General features: G+C 42.9%; 1 protein-coding gene across 7 annotated transcripts in view; it reads right to left on the bottom strand.

Moving 5' to 3' along the window:
• LOC147025119 (uncharacterized) overlaps positions 1 to 26284 on the bottom strand; it is a 135162-nt gene that overhangs the window by 30062 nt on the left and 78816 nt on the right. For all 7 annotated transcript variants that reach the window (XM_085885749.1, XM_085885754.1, XM_085885751.1 and 4 more), the window contains 30 exons: positions 26037 to 26156; positions 25549 to 25674; positions 25243 to 25347; positions 24665 to 24784; positions 22119 to 22238; positions 21631 to 21756; positions 21325 to 21429; positions 20728 to 20847; positions 19656 to 19790; positions 18909 to 19139; positions 17821 to 17949; positions 17574 to 17693; positions 17345 to 17467; positions 17052 to 17177; positions 16277 to 16402; positions 16045 to 16164; positions 15346 to 15465; positions 14885 to 15040; positions 14644 to 14760; positions 14369 to 14518; positions 9577 to 9690; positions 9086 to 9370; positions 8640 to 8825; positions 7993 to 8091; positions 7523 to 7717; positions 7241 to 7339; positions 4498 to 4770; positions 3922 to 4101; positions 1766 to 1861; positions 1227 to 1406 (listed from right to left, as the gene is read on the bottom strand). In XM_085885749.1, coding sequence (XP_085741875.1) covers positions 1227 to 1406; positions 1766 to 1861; positions 3922 to 4101; positions 4498 to 4770; positions 7241 to 7339; positions 7523 to 7717; positions 7993 to 8091; positions 8640 to 8825; positions 9086 to 9370; positions 9577 to 9690; positions 14369 to 14518; positions 14644 to 14760; positions 14885 to 15040; positions 15346 to 15465; positions 16045 to 16164; positions 16277 to 16402; positions 17052 to 17177; positions 17345 to 17467; positions 17574 to 17693; positions 17821 to 17949; positions 18909 to 19139; positions 19656 to 19790; positions 20728 to 20847; positions 21325 to 21429; positions 21631 to 21756; positions 22119 to 22238; positions 24665 to 24784; positions 25243 to 25347; positions 25549 to 25674; positions 26037 to 26156 — 4302 coding nt within the window. The remainder of the gene's footprint in view (positions 1 to 1226; positions 1407 to 1765; positions 1862 to 3921; positions 4102 to 4497; positions 4771 to 7240; positions 7340 to 7522; positions 7718 to 7992; positions 8092 to 8639; positions 8826 to 9085; positions 9371 to 9576; positions 9691 to 14368; positions 14519 to 14643; positions 14761 to 14884; positions 15041 to 15345; positions 15466 to 16044; positions 16165 to 16276; positions 16403 to 17051; positions 17178 to 17344; positions 17468 to 17573; positions 17694 to 17820; positions 17950 to 18908; positions 19140 to 19655; positions 19791 to 20727; positions 20848 to 21324; positions 21430 to 21630; positions 21757 to 22118; positions 22239 to 24664; positions 24785 to 25242; positions 25348 to 25548; positions 25675 to 26036; positions 26157 to 26284) is intronic.

Here is a 26284-nt window from a genome sequence, read left to right on the forward strand (position 1 = left end):
AAGTGTGGTTGCAAGCATTGGAGCCAGAATGTATAAACTGGTTTTAAAAACCAACAGATTACTTACAAACATGCGAGCACACCACCTGGACTATAGTCTTGTCTTATTTTATTTCACAAAGTTCTTCTATCCACATTGATATTTAGTCCGTTCATTACGTATTTATCAGAGGCTTCCTTAATGAATATTGACCTGAAACTCAACTTCTGTGATCTTGTGTATTTGAGGACCATGGTAAATGAGTTGCGTCATCCATGGATGCCACAAGAGCGGTGACTGGACGTGCTCCCCACTATAAATAAATAAATTTTGCATTTGGGATTTTGAGTGCAATTTTCTGGTAATTGTGTTTTACCCACCATTAGCCGTTGTGTTCCCTCTCACTACACGTCACCAGCCATACCTCCAAATCCACCTTCCCCAACTCATTGATTTTTCCTGTATCATCGAAGAACTCTAAATGATCTTCCCATCCGAGTACTTAGCTCATGATGCTGCGACTCTGGGGCTCAAATCCCATATATGATGTTACTTTGCCAATGTCATTGTTCCAAAAGTATGATTGCTCTTATGCTTGTCAGGGGGGACTTAGACGTTGCCTTAGAACACACAGAAATGTATGGAGTAGTATGGTCCGAGTACGAGTCGTTAGCCCATCTCGATGTGATGAAGTAAGGAAACATAGGTTAACGAGGGTAATAATTGTCTTGTTTGAATGTGCATCATACAGGGGGTGGTGCATGGTAATAATAAATTTTTTTTGCTGTTCATCTCCTTAATCTTTGCTGTTCATCTCCTCATCGCTTGCTCGTCCACCAGCAGAGCTGAGCCCTCATCTGGTACATGTTCCCCATCCCTGTCTATGAATAAATCTGGTATGTGGTGAAATAAGTTTAATTATTATAATCATGTACATAATTATTTGTCGATTCATTGTTCCCACTTTGTTCCCCGCATCAACCCATCGTCGTATCCATCCGTTGGTTCAATCATTTCCTGTTTATTTGTTTGGTCGGATTTGGAGAAATAAACCCGTTTGTTTTGAAGGAGTTAACAGCCTCGTGCGCTTCTTTTGATTTCCGCACGTGCAAACCCGCCATTAGTCGGACGCGGTCCGAGGAAGTAAAAGCCAGTTGGTCTATCTGTCCAATGTCGCTCTTAATCGGTGTGGACATGACATTACTTTAACGTGGGAACCTCATATTCATAGCATTCCAGTCAAGTACCTCTATACATGCAAAATGGTGATGTTGTATCAATTTCTTGGCCACTAATGCTTGGAGATGGAGTCACTGGTTCAACATTTGCAGTGTAGCTCACAACAGGATCAGAGGGATAACTGGATGGATTCCAAGTTATTTCCTTTGATGATAAGATGACGACGACGTCCAACACTTTCCAGGGATCTGCCGATGGCAAAGTAAGGGCAATAGTTATATGTTACATAATTGGACAGTGCTTTGGTACAAATGTTGCTTCCTGTGACATCTAATGTAAATATTTCAACACATTCCCCATCCTCACATCCTGAAACAGGGTTTAAAAGGCATCAACATGTTCGTCAGTTTTGCAGGAGGTACAAGGGAATAACCATTAGAATAACAAATATATCAAGGTATCATCAAAGAGTGCAAAGCAGAGGAGACGATGTGAACATGATTTGGATTTTGATGTAAAATAGCACAAAAACAGATCATCGAAATTGTAATGATGAAAGAAACAACTTTCTTTGAAACAATCTCGAACAGTGCACAAGGAAACACACCATGTGTTGTGAAGATGGCTCCATCTGTCTTGTCGATAACACTGGTAGAGTTGGTGTACGTAAGATGAGCGATGTATGTCGTAGCTGGCTCCAAGTCTGCCAGAACGAAAAAAAAAAGTTCAAACACGTCATCATTAATCAGACCTTAATGAAATTGGGAACTTTCTTCACAACTCGTGGCACAAATGCAATGCCAGGGCACTAAATGCCACTCTTCTTACTCAGAAACGAACTTCAAATGATCCGTCGAACACGTTTGCCATGAACCATGTGCCAACATCAACACAATGCCGATCAGGAGATAATGTCCATAAATTATTATAATATAATACGAGTTCCTTGAATTGCAACTTTCAATGGCAGGAGGAGAACATTAGGCCCATCAAAGCCTGTACTGTGATTGACAACCTATGGTTGTTTGTTTATCTGTATATTCCTAAAACTCTCATCTTGTAGAAATGTATGTATGTATGTATGTATGTATGTATGTTCCCGAAATACAGCCAAAACGGTACACGATAGCGCAAAAATTTTAGGGTCATCTTACTTACCATTCTCCTGCGGTGTGCAGTATCAAGTTTCGTTCAAATCGGGCAACAAATATATTATAATAAAATCAATTCCCGATTCAGTCAAGTACTCTTCGGGATTATTTGATCAATGCAAACAACCTCAGTGGTAGAGTTCGCTGGAGCTATCTTTTTTTTTGTTGTTGTTGTTGAAATGATTTTTTTTTTAATCAACCACTGTCACAATGGGAACCCAACGGGTTCACGGGTCGTCTAGTGCTCTATAATTTTAAAATGTCAAGCATTTTGTCTTTTTAAGGAAGCGACAGGTACCATCTCTGAAGTCTTTGGTATGCCTCTGCCAGAGTCAGGTTTGAACGACCAACCGCCCAGACTCAGAGGGGACACTCTAACCATGAAACCACAGACTCTGGCAAACCATTTAAATTTACCGAGTACTTTCAGGGAGGATTAAAGACGAGTTACATTCCTGATTGTGTCATACTAAATCAGACTTACATGATTGCATCACTTTTTACGTCATAAGAAATGCAAGCTGCTCGTCTGGCCTTTTACCATTGCCACCTATGACTTGTTTTTCTTGACATTAAGATGGGCCTGCATACGCTGTACAGCGTTTACCCGAGTTGTTGCACAAAACACCTCTTCTGTGTCATGTTTGACGAGGTTGACTGGTGTATTTCATCTCACCACATGTCATGTACTATATGCTGTGTCAGTTAACTGTTTACAGCTTTGTCAATGGCTAAACACCAGAGGTCAACACTGGGTAAAGGTACGAGGTGAGGTTGGGGGAGAGGGTGAAACCTATCCACACGAGAGTTCGGAAGTTGAGGGGGGAGGAGGGGGGGGGAGAAGGGTTGTGGAGAGGTCTTTGTTAAGTCTGCCAATGTGTTATTCTTGTGGAGAACAAAACTTTCACACGGCCCAAAGACATGATCTACGCAACATGCTGGCCAATAAATGCCGCCCACCTTTTTGTGAACAGCTGACTTGGTGTCGATGGACAGGATACATTTTTTCATTATTCATGAAAACAAATACTTTCATTTATTACAATCAGTACTCAATCATAATATTTGATATAAAGCTTATAGTCTCACAGGAGATCTACAGTGAGGTTACACAGCCAATTGGGTTCTGTGCAAATATCCCACCGAGATGTTAAACCTCATGCGTTTCCCAAATTTCCTGATCCCATCCCTTTGAAATACCATCCAATGCAGTCTAATGAAACCGCAGCCACAGTTTAGACCCGAAAGGGTAAAGATGAGGTCCGAGTATATTTGTCACCCCTACGTTCGAGCAAACCTGAAAATATCGAATTTCATCAGGGTTATGTGTCCCAATGTCATGAAAATATGCTCGTATTTATATGATATGCGGTGTACTCTGGCATAAATCACCACGGGATGTTGAATTTAGGAATGCATATCTTTATCCAAGGATGGATTCAGTGGAGGCATGTTGACACGATAGCCGGCTTTATGTACTTTCCAAACGACAGTGATTTTGTTCAGCCCTGTGGCACTTTAAATCAAGTTCTCACATGATATAGTTTGCAGTAAAAGGGATTTCCTTTGATATGGAGCTCCAGAAAAGAAAAAAATAAAACACAGCTCTCACTTGTGATAATTAGCTTTGAGGAGTCTTTCCTGATCACAATGGAAACTACATCTTGGAGATCCAGTTTGTTGTACTCCAGCTTGTATATGTGGAATTCATCTGGAAGCACGTCAGGGAACCACGTGACATTGCCTTTGATAGGATTGATGGCAACAGCGTCGATTTTATTTGGCAGGAATTCTAAAAGGCAATGAAAGAGCAAAGGTTACATAAACCATTTATTATAATTCGTCGATTCATTCACTGGTTATTATTATCGACATACCGTAAGACCCATTGAACAGCAGGTTGCGACATCTTAAGCCCACAACATGTAGGTGGCATGACTAAACTGTATGAGCACAGATAAGCCTTTGCAATCTTTCCAATGACTGTTGCATTTGCTTTGACATTTGAAGACCCCATTCCAAGATGCAGCTATCCCTACCACTGGATATGGAAATCAGGTCATGGCAGCTCAGTAGCAAACACGTGACGACTACTTTATCTTGCCAATTGCATAACATAAATATCCTGATGTATTCGGGAGGTCCCTTGCAGGTCATACCACAACATAAATCCCTGCCAGGGAATCACCTGAGGGTTTTAAGGTTTTGAATGGCACAACGGTGGAGTTTCCATGGTGAACATCAAAGATATATTCAGATATGGAGAGAGAATACAGTGTGTCAACGTTCAGGTTTGTTAGAGTGATGTTATAATGATCCACAGCTTGCGATTCCTCCTCTCCACTTTCGAGGTTCTTGTAGTGAATGATGAAGTACTTTCCAGGAGACTCTGGAGTTAGAGTGTGCCACGTGACATCTGCTTGCGTACGTGCCACACCACTCACATTTACATGTAGCAGATCTGCAAAGCACAAATACCAGAAAGTGCAAGAACATGATTAATGCTTCCTCCATTGTGATGTTCCATAATGGTGCACAAATTGGTCCTGGTAAAGTAACACTGGCACATTACACGACTCGAATAGTATGCAAAATAGATCTTGAAATAAATGGTCTTGTACAAAGTGCAAAAAACAACGATTATCTGTTCAGAAACTAAGCAACACCTTGTGTCCACTCACTGGCTCACCTCCGTGTCCACTCCTGCAATATTCCCATTGTGTTCGCACTCACCGAAGTGGTTGTAGAGCCTGGTGTTGGCTTAGCGGTTATGGTGGTAGCTTGGGATCCTACGGTCCTGAGTTTGAGTCCCGTTTACCACTGAATTAACACCAGGGGGTTGACTCAGCCTGTCATCTTTCCGATATCGGTGAAATGAGCATCAGCATACTGGTAATGGGGGCACTGCATCAGTGGCAAAGCTGCGCCCCTAACCAATGATGCAACCAGCAGCCAAAAAGGCTGCACATGATGGGAACCGAAGTGGTTGCAAAAAGTCTTCCCGAATAAGAATAAGTCAGCTAAACCGCTCTGCAGTCAGGGGAGTATCCCCGGAAAATATCCCCCGTATGGCAGGCACTGAAATTGTGCCCCCTGTCCAAACATCTGACACCAATCCTTCAGATAACTTTACCATAATATCAGCTCAAAAATACAACCCAAGCTCGTTGATCTTTTAATTAACAAATTATGGCACTACATGAAAATTACAACTGAACCTTCCTTGCTTTCACTGATGCAAATTGGTCCATGATGTGCTCAAAGTCAGTATTTTTTTTCAGTTTCTTCTCTTTCTACACTCAGCAGAGCAAGATCACAGAGTCTGCCTTGAGCCATGGAGGTTCTCAAATACGAGAGTATTAGTTTTAACTTGCTGAATGATCTCTCACAGCTGGCGATGGAAACTGCGATGGTTAGCATTATCTGAATAGCAATTATGCGAAGATTGGGGAAGACGCTCTCATCTCCAAACTGAACAATAAATTTGAGAAGCTCTTCAGCTCTTGATAGTCTCATGTTGGCCCGACTTGATAGCAACATTCTGCAATCCAAAATGTCTTCATATAGCTGCTGTCCATCAACATCAGAGCTGTACAATTCGCCCAAATTTTCGCACTTCTTCTTTATGTCGTTACCGTCGGCGCCATAACGCAGTCTCTCGACATCGAGAAGGAACCCAAACTTGGCATCAGTGCGGTGCAAACGAGCGAACATTTCATCCATTTCTCTGTGAAGACGGTCGAGTGTTCCCTTCATGACTTTCCATTTCCTCCTTGGCTGTTAACCCAGTGTCTCCCGAGTTCTCATCAGCCATTCGTTTCTTTCGTCTCCGACGTCTTTCAACTTCAATATTCCATTCTTGACAGAGACCGAGTCCTGCTCGGTGGTGCCCCCCCCACCCCCTTCAAGTGGCGCCCACGACATGTGCCATACCTTAGGTACGCCACTGTCTGCAGTTTATATTCTTCTTTACGGTAATGGTGTTCATGATACGAATCCCAATATGTCATCGTGTTTACATCGCAACTCTCACCATCCAGACGCTTAGCTATTAGGTAGGATCATGTTGGCCAGCTGCCAAACAATTAACACATAACATGGGCAAAACAGTTGCCCATTTGGCGCAGCCTCGATATGCAAGTCACGCCTGTGGCTGCTTGCGACAGCTACCTCATACCGATGAGCTCTATGTTTCTCCATGAAGGACCTCAATGGTGCAAGACACTCCATACACCTGCCAAAGTCACCAAAACACGGTCACGACTGGTTCCTGGTTCAGAAAATTTGCACAACCCCATAAGTGATAACAATATGGCAGTTTATGTGCAAACTTGACAATATTGAGTTTGCTGCTCCGGCCCTCCAGCAAATCATCATAAGCGATGGCCGTGACGATGTGTTCAACTGCTGAATCAGTTAGATCCTTTTGCTTGTTTCCAAAAAGTTGCACGACTCTGCAACCAAAAAAAAAGAGTAATGTGGCTCCGTTTGTGCACCGGACAGTGATCGCTGTCGTTAAATATATCCCACCAAGAGTGAAAGAGTCCAAGCTGACAATAGAATGAAAACGTGCAGGTTCACAACAAAGAGTTTGGATAATTCATATTGACGATTGAAGGAAAACAAAATGCGAGCTCCTTCCCTCTTCTCTTGATCATAGTGAAGCTCCATTTAGGAAATCACAATTAGTTTCAAACTCATCCATGTAGGTTTCAATTTTAAAAAAGTAGAGGCCGCACTAGTATTACTGAAGCCTGCACAAGACTTTTGGTATTGAATTATGGGTCTGTCATCCATCACTGTGTATTGAAAACAAAACGTGGCAGGTACATGTAATTTCATTGATTCTGTTCATCAAAACAACTGTTTCGTAACAATTGTTTGGTAGGCTCTGTTCACCACGTTCAACATGACCGTTCACCCCTGCATACCTCCTTCTGTAATGAAATTGATCTCGTCACTCGTGCCGTCGCCGTGGGGAGATGTACGAAGCTCCAAGTATGTTGTACAATTTGATCTGGGTTTGAGGCCTGCAAGACAAAAAGGTGAAACATGAAGAGGAAAGGCTTACCGAGGCCTGTAATAAAATGATTGCCGAAGTTACCTGTAACCTTCAAGAGTTCTTTGCCTAATCAAAAATAAACTCATGGGTTAAAAAAAAAAAAAAACACATGCCTGTTGCACTGTGCGTGGCTCCAAATGGCTTTAGTTACCTTCAACGAGGGCAGTATTTTGAGTCAACTTGCTCAAAGTGCCTTGAAAGATGGTTCCATCTGGTGCGGTACAATAGTACACAACCACCTGACCCAGTACCGTAGTGTTTGGTAGTAGTTCGATGTTCCAGGCCAATGAAAATGAGTCTTCGGCAACGCCACTGACATTAAAGTCTCTGATCATTGTGCCTGGATCTGCCAGCAACCAAGAGATAGGAGCAGATAAGCAAAACTACACAACAGCATCAACAAACCATGACAACATTTGTATTATCATCTCCATTGACCATCCGGTGCAACAGCCGCAACCTCTAATTTCCATCCATTCATGTTGCAGCCAAAAGGATCTTATCACAGGGTTAAAAAAAAACAATTTCGTTTTTGTAAAACATTGATGATGTATGACACCCAAGGTGATGTATGACAGTTAAGCCTGCTGTTTATCTCAATAAACATGAGTTCACCCACACCTGGCAGAGTAGTAGTCTGAATGGCATATTTTCTGGGGCAGACATCTTCAGCTGTCAGGTTTCTCAGACATATCTCGTATGTCACATTGGGATCCAGTCCTGTAATGAGCAGGGCATATTAACAGTATATCAACAGGGGTTTCCATGTTGTCACTGAAACACTTTGGTGGAAAAGGGTGGTGTTTGGGTGCAGTGATTGCCTTGCTAGTGAAAGCTAGTGTCAACGTGTGTATCTGTGGACAGATAAAACACTGGATCGCATCGACAGCAAGTCGATCGAGGTTTGATAACTGCTGTGGGAAGCAAGGAGAAGCTGAGGTTTCGGGCGTTGACCCTTCGTCGGAGCAAAAGAGGATTGAGAAAAGACTGGAAATTGATGGATGGATGTCATAGTCAACATGCAATGTATAAGGGGCCATTTATATTCAATATATTCAAATGGGGGCACTGAGGATGTTGAGAGCACGGGGTAGAGAGGAAAAGGAGGGCAAAATGAAGGAAGAGTAGGTTGGGGGAAGGAATATAAGGAATATGTAGATGGCTTCAAACAACATTTGCTGTTGCTACAAAGAGACCCAAATAAAATCAAGTACTCGAGCCTTTTTGTTTATGTCACACAGAGGTGATGTCACTGTGAACCGCCTTACCTGTAATTGTTAGCTGGTTCGCATTCTTGGAGGCGGGCTCGCTCCACGCATGATCAGGATCGTAGGGCAGGGTGTGGAACACTATTTTGAACTGCTCAGGTGTTTTCTGCGTTGGGCTCCAGTGCACCGTGGTGGAGTTGCGGGTTGTATCATTTGTGAACAAATTGGAAGCAATCCGAGAGCACTCTGAAAGATCAACACATTTGTGTTTCATTTGCATTGCACTGAATAAGTCAAGGTGTAAATGAAGGACAATGGAAAAGTATTTAAAGGTCATCACTCTGCAGGTATAGATCTCGGGAGGGTGGGAGGTGGGATGGTTTGTTGGAATGAAAAAGCTTGTGGATAGGTGCTGAAGACAAAAACGAGACAGTTTTTTTTAGTCGAGGAAATAATGGAGAACAATAAGAAGTAAAGACTGCTATGTGAAAGCAAGAGGAACCAACCAGAAAAGCAAGTGGTAGATACAAGGCAGCTAGCTCCCTGCGTGGTCCCAGAATAGGCCGTTGGAATAACGCTGATCATGTACTGCCTGAACGGTAGTAGATCTGTCAGTCTAATATCGGACATGCCCGAGGGTAGCCCATCCATGATGGTCTCATTGTCTCCAAGGATTCCATAGTGGACGTTGATGCCCCGCAGTAGGTCCGAGGCATGGTTCAAGTTCCACGTCACATGGACATCCCGGCAGCGTGCCTCAGAGCACCACAGGTTGAGAACTTGGGTCACCTCTTTGGGAAGACACAACCAGGCGACATATTGTGTGCTCATCGTCACAATCCTTACTCTTTTACTCAAAAAGGTGACATGAGTGCTTCTGACCGACGGACACATTTGGCAGTGGTATCTACTGCGAAAGCAACAAGGAGCCATTTACTTGTTATGTGTTCAAGTATGAGGATTACTGAGGATTATTTGAGATGTTAGTTAATCCTACCGTTTTCACAGAATTTTCCAATGTAGCCCTCAGTGCACGTGCATTTGAAGTCACCAGACTTTCTCGTGCATGTACCTCCGTGCTGGCAAGGTGAGCTCATGCAGGGATCAGTTTCTGGGGCAAAGAGATTATTGGAACACAGTTAATAAAGTGAATGAGTGGAGTTTTTAAAGGATTATTAAGGGGGTTTTGGCAACCTGTAATTATGACTGGATTACAGCTCTCGACATGAATGAAATGTTCAAATGTCACGAATTATGTTGAAAAAGCAAATGTGATCGACACCGAAGAAGCTTGCGTACCAGATCACGTGATCACCCCTGCAATTTCTTTTTTAACAACATGAACTTGAACTAAACCCAGTTTGAGGAATTCATATATATTGGAATTGCTTGTACCTGTTGATTATTGTCGGTAGTCCTGAGCACACAAGGTAAGTAAGGCACAAGTAAAGGCCATTTCCATAATACCTGCACCATAATCTACATCCCCAGTCCATACTGCAGGGTCGTCACGATTACGCAGATAATCTCAGGCAGACGATTTGGCAAAAGAGGGATTTTTCTAAAGATGCGATGGGATTTTAAATTTTCACAAAACATAACACATGCAGAACGGACAGCCGGCTTCATATCCTTCTTCCGAAGGACAGGTTGGCCTGATGGTGTTCCTCTTTGAACCATTGGCTCATGATGCAGGGAACCCAGGTCTCCCACATACGAAGTGTTTTCCCATTGTCTACTCATGTGCTCGTCATTCATGTAAATCAGGGGTCGCCAACCTGCGGCCCGTGGGCCACATGCGGCCCCTTAGACGGATTTATGCGGCCTGTGGTGCCATATTAGGTTTACATTACAATGCGGCCCGAGATACTGCCAATTTTCAGGGTGAATGATCAAAGCGTTCTGTAATTTTTATTACAAGTGCGGGCCCATAGGTGCGGGCCTGTAGGTGCGTGCCCATATGTGCGTAAACAACGACTGGATTTTTTCACCCCCCCTCTCACCCCCCTCTCTCGCCCCCTCCTCTCTCCCCCTCTCTCGTCCCAGTATCCTCTCTCGTGGGTGAGGCCTGTCAGTATGTGCAGCTTCGTTCCTTCGCTCTCGTAAGCAACGACTGGATTGGGGCATTTTTTCAATTAGATCGGACCAACCGTATCATAAATGGCCATAACTTGGGAAACACCTGGGAAACGTACTCATGTCCCCAGCGTTAATTGTGACGTCATATCAAACGAAGAAGAAGTAGAATTGTGACGCCCCCTCTCTCTCGCCCCCCCTCGCTCCCCCATAGTCGCGCCCTCCTCTCTCCCCCCTTCTCAATCTCGCCCCTCTCTCTTGCTCCTCTCTCTTGCCCCCACTCTCATCCCCCGTCTCTCGAATTGTGACGCCCCCTCTCTCTCGCCCCCTCGCTCCCCCATAGTCGCGCCCTCCTCTCTCCCCCTTCTCAATCTCGCCCCTCTCTCTTGCTCCTCTCTCTTGCCCCCACTCTCATCCCCCGTCTCTCGAATTGTGACGCCCCCTCTCTCTCACCCCCTCTCTCGCCCCCTCTCTATCGCCACTCTCTCTCGCCCTCACTCTCACCCCCCCTCTCTCACCTCCTCCTCTCTCCCCTCTCTTGAATTGTGATGCCCCCTCTCTCTCACCCCCTCTCTTGCCCCTCTCTCTCGCCCCTCTCTCTGTAAATGTATTCACAAATGTCTACCAAGCACAACAATTAATTCAAACCTTGGGAAAACCAGCTTTTAAACCCTCGGGAAACAGCTCTTTGCCTTGGGAAAATTCAAACCTTGGGTCATAGATAATTAAACAAATAAATAAATATTATAAAATAAATATAAATAAATAAATATTAATTGTGACGTCATTCGTGACGTCATAGCACCATGTCTTGTCATTGGTTGACAGATAAATGGCCGTAACTTGGGAACCGCTTGTCCGATTAATATCAAACCTTGAAAAGGCACATCCGCGGGTCCCCAGCGTCGATTGTGACATCATACCAAACGAAGAAGAAGAATTGTGATGTGAATCGCGCAAAAAAAAAAAAATTAAATAAACATTACTTGTGACGTCATTCGTGACATCACAGCACCGTGTCCTGTCATTGGTTGACAGATAAATGGCCGTAACTTGGGAACCGCTCGTCTGATAGATATCAAACCTTGAAAAGGCACATCCGCGGGGCCTGGCAATATTCCTGGCAAGTTTCAATCCGGTCGGACCGGCGGTCGTCGAGAAACTGCGGTCGCAGGCACACACACACACACACACACACACACACACACACACACACACACACACACACACACACACACACACACACACACACACACACACACACACACTGCTGGAATTTTCGATCAATGATTTTGATTCATATTAGACAAATGTGTTTTTAACACGATTACTCATTTATCATATTCGTTGGCAAGAAAAGTATATTCAGCACTAATTTTTGTGTCAATTTCCGCATATTAATTATATATGTATTTTTTTCCGGAATTTCGCGTCCTTTTTTTGGGTGCGGCCCTCCGCCCCTCACCACCTTGGTTTTGTGGGCCTCCGCCCAAAAAGGTTGGAGACCCCTGATGTCAATGTACATTTATGGCTCCTCATGTCTTTATCTGACACCATCGAGGTACCTGTGCTAAGCACGGGAGAGAGCACAAATGCAAACAGACAATGCGGAAACAGCGAATTCCAAACCATGAACCAATAAATTCCACATTCCTGTTGCACCTTCAGATGAACATCAGGCATGGACAGCTGGTTTGTGAAGCAATTGGGGAATTTTTTTTTACTGCAACTGACCCCAACAGAAGTAAAGGTTGGTAACATTTCAATGACGTCATGGCAAATCTACAAATGCTGAATCCACAAATGTCAAAAGGTGGAAAACCTCAGATCATTTCCTCATTCTCCTTTAAACTCAATCTCCCTATATTTTCAATCCAAACAGCATCATTCCAATCATGAATTAATACTATACCGGTAATTTAACAAAAGACAATGTTACAAACACTCGTGAGGTAAACGAAGATAAACACTGTTCTGACGTTACATCTGGATCGGAAGCAGCTTCGTACGGATCGAAAGTCAAGATCATAATTGTATTGAACTATTTATGAAACTTCCCATGCACACCTTAGGACATCCGTGGGGACCCCATAAGGTTCCACAGAAGGTTTGGGGGGGGGCTCACCCCAAAACTGAGGGAGTAGTTCATGGATGGAGGGACGGACAGACAGACAGAAAGACAGACGGACAGACACTCCTGCTTTATAATGTAGATGATTACATGCAAGCTTCTCCACAAGATTCTCCACAAGCTTAAGATCACTGTAAAAGTAAATAAATAAACTGTAACAAAACTGTATTGAATAATGTATAAATAAATAGACAACAAAAATAAATAACCTTTCAGTAAATAAACAATTACTTGAATTATTTACAAAAGATATATTAAGTAACTCCTCACGGCCAAAGTGATGACCAAAGTGAGATGTAAACTTCGGAGCATACGGACGCAAGGAGAGCATGCTTTTCAGTGCTCATATCATGCAGACAATAATCTTACATTATACAGCCTTCCTCTCCCAAAAAGGAAAGTATCTGCAGCCGTCACAGGAACCACATACCCCAGGTACACTGCTCCACTGGACCGTGGGACAATGTATTTCAAACTGTCAACCAATATGGGTCAACCATAGTGACATTAGTTTTGATTGGAAAAAAAATTAAAAAAATGGATGCAACTTGTACAAACAAACAAACTTTTAAAAAAACAAACGAGAGAATTCATAGAACACCTTACCCCACACAGTCTTGAGAAAAAGGACATGGGGGGGGGTGGTTTATTGCTTTACATTTTGCATGCAACAAACAGCACTATGTGCCACTATATTTGTCTGAATACTGAATCTTATAGTTACTCTGCCCTCAATGCATGAGACAGTGTGTACACACACACACACATATATATATATATATATATATATATATATATATATATATATATATATATATATATATATATATATATATATATGTTTCCAAGTACTGCTAAAGGGAAGCTTTTTGAAAGTGCCAACAAGATGATTTATGTTCTACAGTGTTCAAGTATATAATTCAATTGAAATAAAATAGATATTAAGGGCTGTACAAAAAAAAAAAAATTCAGAAGTTTATCGCAGTTGATGCACCATCTTTTACACCACCTTATTTAGCACATTGCATTAGTTCTTCGTGCCTATTGTTTGTATCCTTTATGACGTTCCCAAAAACAGTAAGTTTCCTGTTTGGAATGATTTTCAATTTTGTTTGAGTACCAGACAGGCAGACAGAGTGAAAAGAAAAAAAAAAAAAAAAACTTACTTCTCTGTGCGCATGTGCGATCGAGACAAGACACCGTCCAATTTGCCAAGTGAAGAGCCAAAGTGCTGCTAAACTGCAGGTATATATTTCGATTTGTGTTCTACAGTGCTCAAAATATAAAATTCAATTGAAAATCAGTAATTCCTTGATTATAGACTGACATCTGCATATAGAAAGACAGACAAAGTAAAACCAGTTGCTTAATCCCGCTTTTCGCTACACACACACACACACACACACACACACACACACACACACACACACACACACACACACGCACACACACGCACACGCACACACTCACACACACACACACACACACACACACACACACACACACACACACACACACACACACACACACACACACGGAATCAAACAAAGCATTTTGCCCACCTCGACCATATCTAGAGTACCTTTTATAAAGCGCACTTTGAAGTAGCCGTTGCTTTTCCGGTCCGATATGAATCGGTTGGTGATGAAATCTCCGACATGTGGCTTTCTCACCGTGAAAGTATCGTCAATGTGATCAGATTCTGTCAGGACATTTGTCTCTTGCAGTGAGCCTGCACGCCGCAGACAAGTGCTCGATCGGCTTCACACTCTCAACGAGCAGTCGAGAGACGAGCTATTTTTCGTCAATGGTTTCAGGTCTGTGACATGCGGAATATTTACCAAAACGTATTCGTACCTGTTTTCCCTGAGATTTGGTACAGCAGATGGTCATAGCTCAAGGCCTGTGAGTTGATGATGTCAAAGAAGTCTTGCTTGCTCTCTGTGCTGAAGTTAACAAAACTGTACTGGACACCTGTACAGCATCACCAATGATGTAATTTAATTGTTATTTTTTTTTTAATACGTCCATTTTCGAAATAACAAACGCTTAATTCAAATGGATAAGCTTCATCTATTTTACGCTGCCGATCGCATACCATCAGCATAGGACAGATCCAACCACCAGGCGACATGTTGCTCCACTTCATACAGGTTGGGCCAGTTTGGAGACAGGAAGAAGCCAGCTTTAAGATTGCAATAATGTGGAGAAATGTTTTGCTTGCTTCGGATAACCGTAAATGAACACAACTCCTCTGCAAATGGGGGAGAGGGAAAAACATGAATAAAATGCCAGTTTTTAACTACTTCAACATCGGTGCACTCCAACAAGCCCAATACACTGTCTGGGATGTGACTTGTCCAACCAGGAATGGCTCGTTCTGGCTATCTCACTCCTTGAATGGAGTACAATTCTCAGTACAGTCAGCTTTCCGTCTGCACAGATGTGCTCCAATATCTACATGTGTATGCTGGTGTTCTCTATAACGATTGGTGCTCCCAATATACGACCATGCACTGTTTCCTTAGGTGATGATGAAAATGGGTTTAATTTTCTTACCCACGCATGAGTTTCCAGCATTGCGGTACCCTGGAGGACACAGACAATCAAAACCTCCATCCAAGTCCCTGCACTCGGTGCCTTCTGGGCAGCTACAGGGATCCAAGCATTCATTCACATCTGTTGAGGACAAAAAAAAAAGAGAAAAAGAGGAAGGTCAGACATAAAACGTACGTGGAGTTTCCTCACCAAGTTTGGCACAAAACTGAATCTTTATGATCAGGGTTGCTGAGCAACCTCAGCGACCTCACTTGGCAGTACAGCCATTATGTAATGCTTCAGTTTTGCATCAGATTGGGAAGATACCTTTCTCATTTGTGTTCCCTGATGCATGTTCGTCTAACAGCAAGGTTTCCGTGTGTGTGTGTGTGTGTGTGTGTGTGTGTGTGTGTGTGTGTGTGTGTGTGTGTGTGTGTGTGTGTGTATACAAGAGTTATTTTCTAAGGAACTTCAATGTTGGAGGAGGCCATTTAGGCTGATTAAAGCCTGCACTGTGATTGCCAATATATGGTTGTTTGTCCGTGCTCTATCCTATATGGATGCTTAGGGTCAAGCAGGAAACAGTAAGTGCCATTTTTTAAATATTTGGTATGACTCGAACAGGGTCTGAACCATGATATCCCATACTCAGAGCGGATTCTCTACCCATTAATGCCACCGATTGTGGTATCTCGCAGCCACGTTGAAACTTCAGCTTACCATAGCAGGTGATTCCATTTCCGGCCCAACCCTTCCGGCACAGACAGTGCGGTGCTGAAGCATTTGAACGGTCACAGTCAGCACGACTGTCACACTGAACACCTCCGCACATGACTATCTCTGCAAGAAGATGACATCAAAAAGAAAAAGCCTGAAGACAATATCAATTATTTACATTTTTAAATCCATTACTCCCATTGTCCTGATGTACAAAATTCTCATGTGTACTCACCTTTGCAATTATGAGGATCCAGAGGATCTACCTGGAATTCAGGTGAACAGCTACAAACATAGCTGCCATCGTTGTTGCTACAGAGCTGAAGGCAACCTCCATTGTCCTCTACACACTCGTTTACATCTGCAGACAAATAGGGGGTCCACCGTGGCGAAGGATAAATGGACATCGATCGACATTTCATCCCGCAAGCGGAGTCAGTCTCCCATTTTATCCTAGTGGTATGCTTCAACGAGTTGGTATTATCTAATACATAACTGATATTAATGTTCTGACTGATATTAATGTTCCAAACCTTACATGTGACGTAGAAAGCTAACATTTCTTGTGCCGATGGACATCGAACCCAATACACCGGGGGAGGGGGGGGGGAAAATCACAAAATCATCGGAAAACTTTTGTAGATGAAAATATAAATCAATGAAATAAAAAAAATAAATTGTTGGCCCAATTTTTTTTTTTTAATATGCAAAATAAATGCAGGTGAGCGACCCGAGACAATGGGGAAACATGGTTTGTTTTTGCTTACAATGTGTAGGCATACCCCACTCGTAGTTTCATAAGCTTATTTGGTAATTATTTACAATAATGTCCAGTCTTGAGTATCTCCTGGATACAGTTGAGATGAACAGAACACAGACGTGAAACATCTGACTTCGCAGGATTTGTCACAAACGTACTGTTCAGCTTATCCATGTTCACCTCAATGTGACTCCGCTGCATATGTTTATGCCAAAGTGTGTGGCTGTAGCACGCTACACTCACAACTCACCAATGCAAATGCCGTCTTCCACGGTAAACCCGGGGGCACACACACAGTGGTACGACCCTTTTGTGTTCCTGCACACGCTATTTTGCGCATTGCATCTGTGCTGCCCATAAGAGCATTCGTCCATGTCTGTAAAAATGCACAACGGGTGAGGGAGATGTTGCAAACCAGAGCAAGAACACAAGTATGATATTCATTCAAGGCTCAATAATTGATATTTTGAGCTCGATCGTGAAATCTCACACGATGAAAGCTCATCAACTACAATGTAAACAGCTTCAAAAGAGTTCTCTCACCTTCACAAGTGGATCCATTAAACACATAGCCAGCAAGGCATTGGCAAGTATATCCTCCAGGCGTGTTGATGCAAGGACTTTCTGGAGGACATAAACTACTGGACTCCTGGCATTCATCAATATCTAGTGGGAAAACAAAGCATTTAAAGGGATAAACGCAAGGACGACAAGGCAGCCATATTATTGACAGAGCAGATGACAAAATATCAGCAAATGTTCTCGAAAATACCTTGGCAGGAGCCATCGACGTTCACGAATCCTGGGAAACATGTGCATATGTAAGAGCCTTCAAAGTTGTGGCAAAGCGAGTCGGCCATGCAGCTTCCCTCGACCATACATTCGTTTATATCTGCAAGCACAAGAGTGCGACATGGAGCCATCGATGGTTCAAATTGCTCAAGAGCAGCATCGTCGTGCAAAAGGCTCGATGCACTTCTGATGTCGTTGGACCTTCACAAATGGAGAAGAAAGCTTACCACTGCAGAAACCGTTGATATCCTCAAAACCGGTCAGGCAATGGCAAGAAGGTTTTTCATCTACAGCGATACATTCAGCATTTTCTTGACAATGTACAATCCCCGCCGGGGTCGTGCATCGGTTGGTGACTGCAAGAGAGAAACAAGAAGGCCAAACCTGCAGTCAATCGATTACTCAGTTGGAATAGACTATGTTATAATAATGCCCCAATTTGCCCCCATTTTGTTTGCCTTTATTAACGACATCTACGAATAGTCAAATTGCCCTCACTTTTTACACAATTCCCCCTTCCTATCCCTCTGTTTATATTAGTGTTCTCAATTTTATACATTTACCTCCTCCCACTCCATGCCGGCTCATTCCAGTACTCCTATGCAGACACAAATTGTAGGTGACCCCTTCAAGCCTGGTGTTGGATTAACGGTTTGGATGTCTGGCTTGGGATCTCAGGGTCCTGAGTTTGAGCTCCTATTATCACCGTTGAATTAACACGAGGTGGGGTTTACTCAGCCCATCATCTTTCCGAGGTCAGTAAAATGAGTACCAGTGTACTGGTAATAGGGGCATTGCGTCAGCGGCATAGCTGCGTCCTCGGCCTCGGACGAAGTCCTGCAGCCTTGTACTGTGTACGGAGGAGGAGGAGGACGTGACCCCTTCGATAGCATTACAGGTAATGTCCCAGTCAGGTCACAAATGATTATTTCTGCAATAAAGTGCTATCAATCGGCAGATACAGAGCATATGAGGTAAATGCTGAGCTCTGGGTTGTCATGGGAAATCTGAGCGCGTCTGTGTCATGCGAGGTCAAGGCAGGGCATCGCCTGCGTCATGTGCAGGTATGTGGTATTTTGTGCCTTGCTAAAGGGGACGTGTTTATAGAGACACACCTATCACAAAACTGACTTCGGTAGTGTAAAGGTTGCACCAACCGGATGGGCACGATAGACTGCGAAAATCGAAAGCACCAGGCTCCGAGGTTAAACCCTTTTTCTCTGATATTGCACGGTTAGTGTAGAATTTTACAAAAACAAAGGTGCAGTGCCACTTTGATCGTGCAGAAAGCAAACAAGCAAACAAATCATCACACCTGCACGATAATGAAGACGGAAGCCTTTGCATTCAATGTCCCGGTCAGACAATAGATGCAAATAGCCCAAACTGGAGTTGTCAAAGCTCATCATAAAAGTCTGTCCGTGCTTGAGCGTTCCTGACAAGCTTTGATCGCGAGTCGAGGACAATGAGGTATCCGTTCCGGAGCCAATGTCTAGATAGTCCTGGTCCACCTGGGTACAGAAATCTTCCACAGTGAAGAGAAGACCTGAAGACAGAAAACAATTAAGTCTGAGAAAAGCTGTGGGAGCAAAATAGTTTTTTTCACGAGCATAACTTAGTCATGTTACAAGTGTAAACTAGTGTAACATAGTGGAGACAGTTAATAGCGTCACTGAGTGCAGCCAGTGGAGACCCAGTTAGTACTGTAACCTATAGTGCAACCTCGTCGAGAGTTCTGAGACTCATGTAACTAGTGAGTCAAGTTACAAGTTTAAACTTGTGTAACCGAGTCTGGAACAAGTTACTAGCGTTCGCTAGTGGATATGCGTAGTTCCTCGTGTTATCAAATAGAGTGCCTTGATCAGTGTAACCCAGTCAGGCTGCGAGTGTAACCTAGTGGAGACCTTGTGAATGCCCAGTTCCTCGTGTAACTGAGTGGAAGGTCCATTGACCAGTGCAACCTTGTGTTCACTAGGCCTAAATGTGCAACAAATTACAGAGAGGTTTATGAATGACAAGTAACCTCAAAGGCGTGAGCTTTCTCTTACTTGGTTAAACTCACCGGTATAGTTTGGATGTGCCGAAATGTCAAACAGCCACTTCACATCAACATTCTCAGGGTAGTTCCCTGGGTAGTTGGGACTTATGATGACGCCGGCGGTGGCAGTACATATGGAACCGATGGCGCACAAAGTTTCTGAACATGAACGAAAAAAAGAACCTCGTAAATCAAGAGTTGGCCAGTGGGAATGAAAAGAATACATTAATTCAAACAAGCATTAATTTGCATAACTCATTTATACCGATAGGGGGCACTGCATTTGTGGCAAAGCTGCACCCACAGCAAATGATGCCATCATTAGTCATGCGCTGTTGATGAAAGAAGAACATTGAACATGTCACATTGCCATGTCAATAGCGAGTGGTTTTATTGGGTGAGTGGGTGAAGCCTTTTTGGAAAGCCCTCATTGGTGATGGTGAGATTCAATTTTGAACTCAGTGGAAATATTCACAATCTGTGTGGGAGTGTTGGCTTTAACAGATGGGTTCTCAACGACAGAATGATTCAAGAGTCGTCATGAGTACCCTCAAGCTCTGCCAAGAGGATGGGCCCACACCATTTCAATAGTTCTTGTTCAAATGTTATTAAAAGTCACTTTCGAATTGTGATACACACTCGGTCTTCGTGAAAAGATAATGCGATGAAGGAGAGTGCATTTTCCATGGCAATAAACAATCTCGGTGGTTTGCAGTTGCCCAATCGGAAAAAGGAGATTGGCATTTGGTAGTGATGGTACCGGCACACATGGGGCTGTTCTTTTCTTGAGGCAATGTAGGAACCTTAGTCCCCTTTTAACAATTATAAACTGTTCGGTGCTGTGGTTTGGTCTCTGGAGGAGCATTTATAATGGGATCACATTCCTTCTGGAATTGAATAGAGATGAAAACAGGAATGAGTTCCTGGGAAAATGTTTGGCATATACTGTACAAAATAAATAATGTAAAACAATTCACATTACAAGCTTACATCGTAAATTAATCGATGCTTTATGACATCCACCTTTACTGAAAAGGTATCTGATGCGATAATTACTCTACATACGTAAAAACGTCCACATTCTTCATAAAACTACCTGTGCAGGTGTGTCCATTTCCAGTGTAGCCACTCGAGCAGGTACAGAGGAAAGAACCAGGAGTGTTTGAGCATGTTGCGTTTGGATGGCAAGTAGTCGGAGAAGAACATTCATCGATATCTGAAGAAGAAGACACCGTATATGGAATATAATTATTTGGGCTATCAGGTATCATCAGGTATCATCAGGTTATCATCAGGTTTACAGTTTGAAACCTTCTCAGTGTTTGAATCTGATGGGAAAAGAGGAAATGACACCTGATGGAAACCAGGTGAATAGAGGAAGCAGAATTGACAAAAATTGTGATTTTGGAGATTGTTTTCAATTGACTGTTTAACCTTCCATTGGTTGAGTTGTATATGTGCCCAGGACCTAAATTATCTTTACAACTACTGAAACTCAAACATACCAACACACACATACCAACACACACACACACACACACACACACACACACACACACACACACACACACACACACACACACACACACACACACACACACACACACACACACACACACACACACACACACACACACACACACACTCTACATGAACATGTAAAACATATAAAGTTTTCAACATGTCATTTCACCTGTACAGGTGACTCCATTCCCCCTCCAGCCGACCCGACAAACACAGCGACCTTCATTGCAGTTGGCATTGGAATCGCATGTTTCTGTTCCACAAGGACCGGGGACTGGATGACATGGACACAAATTATCACAATCGGTCCCTCAGACACCCACAAACTACACTTAGATGGACACTTGCATTGAGAAAATTATCAGCTGTTCTCTGTTTGCAAAATCAAATCCTCATGAGGAAAAGGGAAAACACAGACTGATGTGTAAAAAAAATAGAAATTTAAAATGATGAAAAACCATTGGAAACACTTCACCTTCACAAGTTGTGGAACTTCCAGGTACAAGCTGTTGTCCGGAAGGACAGTAGCACTGAAAGCTTCCAGGTGTGTTCACACACGTGTGGCTGCATCCACCGTTGCTTGAGGAGCATTCGTCAATGTCTGTGAAAATAAATCCATGACTTTGACCACAGTTTTATCTTCACCGGAGCAACGTTTGGATGGTTCAGGAATTGTGTCACCTTCCATGTTTTGCCGCGATAAACCATTCTGGATGAATTTAGAATTTCCAACGTTATTTACACAAAAATGGGAAGATGAAGACATGAAAGGAATGGTGTGAATAATACATCACAGTCGATGATAAATATCTTCCACGATTCGAATAACCAGATTCCATTTCAAATGGAATAACAGTTCATTGCATTCACCTTGATATCAAAGCATATCCCTCGCAATCATTTCACAAACTGCAAAAATGAATGAAATATTTTGAGGATTTTCCATCCGTCTCCCGAACTTACCTGTGCAGGTGTGTCCATCTCCAGTGTAACCAAGCCAGCAGGTACACTCATAAGAACCAGGAGTGTTTGAGCATGTTGCGCTTGAATGGCAAGTCGTCGGAGAAGAACATTCATCGATATCTGAAGAAGATGAAGAAGCAGAGGTTAACGAGGTGTGGAGGAAGAGGAAGAAATAAGAATAAGTATTAGTTGCGTTGATAAGATAGCCGAGAGGTATAGGCAATCGCCTGCTGAGCTGTATAACCAGGCTTCAAATCTCGACCAAGTTATCAACTGCCATTCTGGTGTTTCACAGTCAGGGCGAGGCATCAATGTGTGTGTCGTCCTTCAGATGGACCTTCAACTGTTCTTCCCTTCTGAGAGCGTTATTTGGAGGATGTTGGAGATCCCATGGCTTCGTTCGCAAAGAGTGGGCAAGCTATCACAGGCACCGTGAAGACATTCAAAATTCCTGCTCTTACCGACAGGGGGCACTGCATTAGCAGCAAATCTGCACCCACAGGAGATGATGCTACCCTGAGCCACGTGCTGTGTTTGAATGAATAAATAGAAGATTCAATACGTCTCATTGCCAGTTCAACAGCGAGTGGTTTCGTGGGTGAGTGGGTTAGGCCTTGTTGGAAAGCCCTCACTGGTGAGGGTGTGATTCATTTTTAAACTCAGTGGAAATATTCACAATCTGTGTGGGAGTGTTGGCTTGCACAGATGGGTTCTCAACTATGGAATGATTCAAGAGTCGTCATGAGCACCCTCAAGCTCTGCCAAGAGGATGGGCTTTCATCATTTGAGGAGATCTTGTTTAAATTAGATTACAAGCCACTTTCAAAGAGTGAAGTCTTCATCAAAGATAATGCTGTGAATGAGAGTGCATTTTTCATGGCAAGAAACACTCCAAATGGTTTGCAGTTGCCCAATCGGAAAAAGGAGATTGGCATTTGGTGGTGGTGGGACCGGCACACAGGGGGCTGTTCTTTTCTTGAGGCAACGTAGGAACCTTTCTCTCCTTTTAACAACTGGGTAGTCAATCTAGTCTACCCTGATTATCAGTATTTTCGTCGATATGTTTGTTGGGTAGTCGACGGAGTCGAAAAAAAAAATCTCAAATTCTTTTTTTGAGATTTGTTCTTCCCTTATTATCAGTATTTAAAATGGCGATTTCAGTTAATACAATGGCGATTTCGATGAAACTTGGTTGGTAGGTTCATACCATGACCTTGTTATGTGCAAATGAGAACTGTTGCTATGGACACCACCGCTGCCTAGCAACGGGACTTTGAAACATTTGAAAAATCATAAAAAATTAATTTTGTCGAAAATCAAAAATTGGGCCACGAGCAACTGGGGGCAGTACATTCAGCCATATTGTCAAAAATTTCCAGCCGGATCCTATGAAAACTGTCGGTGAAGATCGACTTTGAATGAACCCTGGTCGAAAAGAATAAAAAAATGAAGTTCGTTATATCTCAAAGACTTTGAGTCAGAGATACATGAAACTGGTATGGTAGGTTCATGGTATGTCCGAGTTAAGCGTGAGAAAGAACAGTTGCTATGGACCCCTCCGTTGCCAAGCAACGGCCGAAAAACCTCTAAATGTGGGGGTATTTTAACGAAAAAACAATCTGCAGCATTAACCCTTGAAACGAGAATCATTAATTTTCTTGTGCTTAATCCTCAGGTCATTCCCCATCGAACAGGCCCATCGCGTCAGGTTCTATTGGGTAGTCAACTACCCATGTCTGCCTACTGGCTTGTTGGGTAGTCGATCTAGTCTGTCTGTATGTATGTCTGTTCGGTACAGTGCTCCGTTAATACAATGGCAATTTCGATGAAACTAGGTTGGTAGGTTCATACCATGACCTGGTTGTGTGCAAATGAGAACCGTTGCTATGGACCCATCCGTTGCCAAGCAACGGACCTTTGAAATTTTCAAAAAATCTCAAAAATTAATTTTTTCGAAAATCAAAAATCGGGCCACGAGTGACTGTGGGCAGTACATTCAGCCATATTGTCAAAAATTTCCAGCCGGATCCTATGAAAACTGTCGGAGAAGGTAGACTTTGAATGAACCCTGGTCGAAAACAATAAAAAAAACGAAGTTCGTTATATCTCAGAGACTATGAGTCAGATTTACATGAAACTGGTATGGTAGGTTCATGGTATGTCCTAGTTATGTGTGAGAAAGAACTGTTGCTATGGACGCTTTCGTTGGCTAGTAACGGCTGAAAAACGACTAAATTCCACTTGATCGACGACCCATGTCTGCCTACTGGCTTGTGAAAACTGTTTGGTGCAATGGTTTTGTCCCTGGAGGAGCATTTATAATGGGATCACATTCCTTCTGGAATTGAACAGAGATGAAAACAGGAATGAGTTCCTGGGAAAATGTTTGGCATATTCTGTACAAAATAAATAATGTAAACAATTCACATTACGAGCTTACATCGTAAATTAATAGATGCTTTATTACATCCACCTTTACTGAAAAGGTATCTGATGCGATAATTACTCTACATTCACAAAAACGTCCACATTCTTCATAAAACTACCTGTGCAGGTGTGTCCATTTCCAGTATAGCCACTCGAGCAGGTACAGAGGAAAGAACCAGGAGTGTTTGAGCATGTTGCGTGTGGATGGCAAGTTGTCGGAGAAGAACACTCATCGATATCTGAAGAAGAAGACACCGTATATGGAATATAATTATTTGGGCTATCAGGTATCATCAGGTATCATCAGGTTATCATCAGGTTTACAGTTTGAAACCTTCTCAGTGTTTGATGCTGATGGGAAAGGAGGAAACGACACCTGATGGAAACCAGGTGAATAGAGGAAGCAGAATTGCCACAAAATTGTGATTTTGGAGATTTTTTTTCAATTGACTGTTTAATCTTCTATTCCATTGGTTGAGTTGTATATGTGTGCCCAGGAACTAAATTATCTTTACAATTACTGAAACTCAAACATACCAACACACACACACACACACACACACACACACACACACACACACACACACACACACACACACACACACACACACACACACACACACACACACACACACACACACACACACACACACCAAGAACATGTGAAACCTATTAAGTATTCAACATGTCATCTCACCTGCACAGGTGACTCCATTCCCCCTCCAGCCGACCCGACAAACACAGCGACCTTCATTGCAGTTGGCATTGGAATCGCATGTTTCTCTTCCACAATTACCGGAGGCTGGATGACATGGACACAAATTATCACAATCGGTCCCTCAGACACCCACAAACTACACTTAGATGGAAACTTGCATTGAGAAAATTATCAGCTGTTCTCTGTTTGCAAAATCAAATCCTCATGAGGAAAAGGGAAAACACAGACTGATGTGTAAAAAAAATATAAATTTAAAATGATGAAAAACCATTGAAAACACTTCACCTTCACAAGTTGTGGAACTTCCAGGTACAAGCTGTTGTCCGGAAGGACAGTAGCACTGAAAGCTTCCAGGTGTGTTCACACACGTGTGGCTGCATCCACCGTTGCTTGAGGAGCATTCGTCAATGTCTGTGAAAATAAATCCATGACTTTGACCACAGTTTTATCTTCACCGGAGCAACGTTTGGATGGTTCAGGAATTGTGTCACCTTCCATGTTTTGCCGCGATAAACCATTCTGGATGAATTTAGAATTTCCAACGTCATTTACACAAAAATGGGAAGATGAAGACATGAAAGGAATGGTGTGAATAATACATCACAGTCGATGATAAATATCTTCCACGATTCGAATAACCAGATTCCATTTCTAATGGAATAACAGTTCATTGCATTCACCTTGATATCAAAGCATATCCCTCGCAATGATTTCACAAACTGCAAAAATGAATGAAATATTTTGAGGATTTTCCATCCGTCTCCCGAACTTACCTGTGCAGGTGTGTCCATCTCCGGTGTAACCAAGCCAGCAGGTACAGTCATAAGAACCAGGAGTGTTTGAGCATGTTGCGCTTGAATGGCAAGTCGTCGGAGAAGAACATTCATTGATATCTGAAGAAGATGAAGAAGCAGAGGTTAACGAGGTGTGGAGGAAGAGGAAGAAATAAGAATAAGTATTAGTTGCGTTGATAAGATAGCCGAGAGGTATAGGCCATCGCCTGCTGAGCTGTATAACCAGG

This window comes from Eptatretus burgeri, chromosome 6 (assembly GCF_056783735.1).
Source record: "Eptatretus burgeri isolate ZD-2024b chromosome 6, Ebu_testis_v1, whole genome shotgun sequence".
NCBI lineage: Eukaryota > Metazoa > Chordata > Myxini > Myxiniformes > Myxinidae > Eptatretus > Eptatretus burgeri.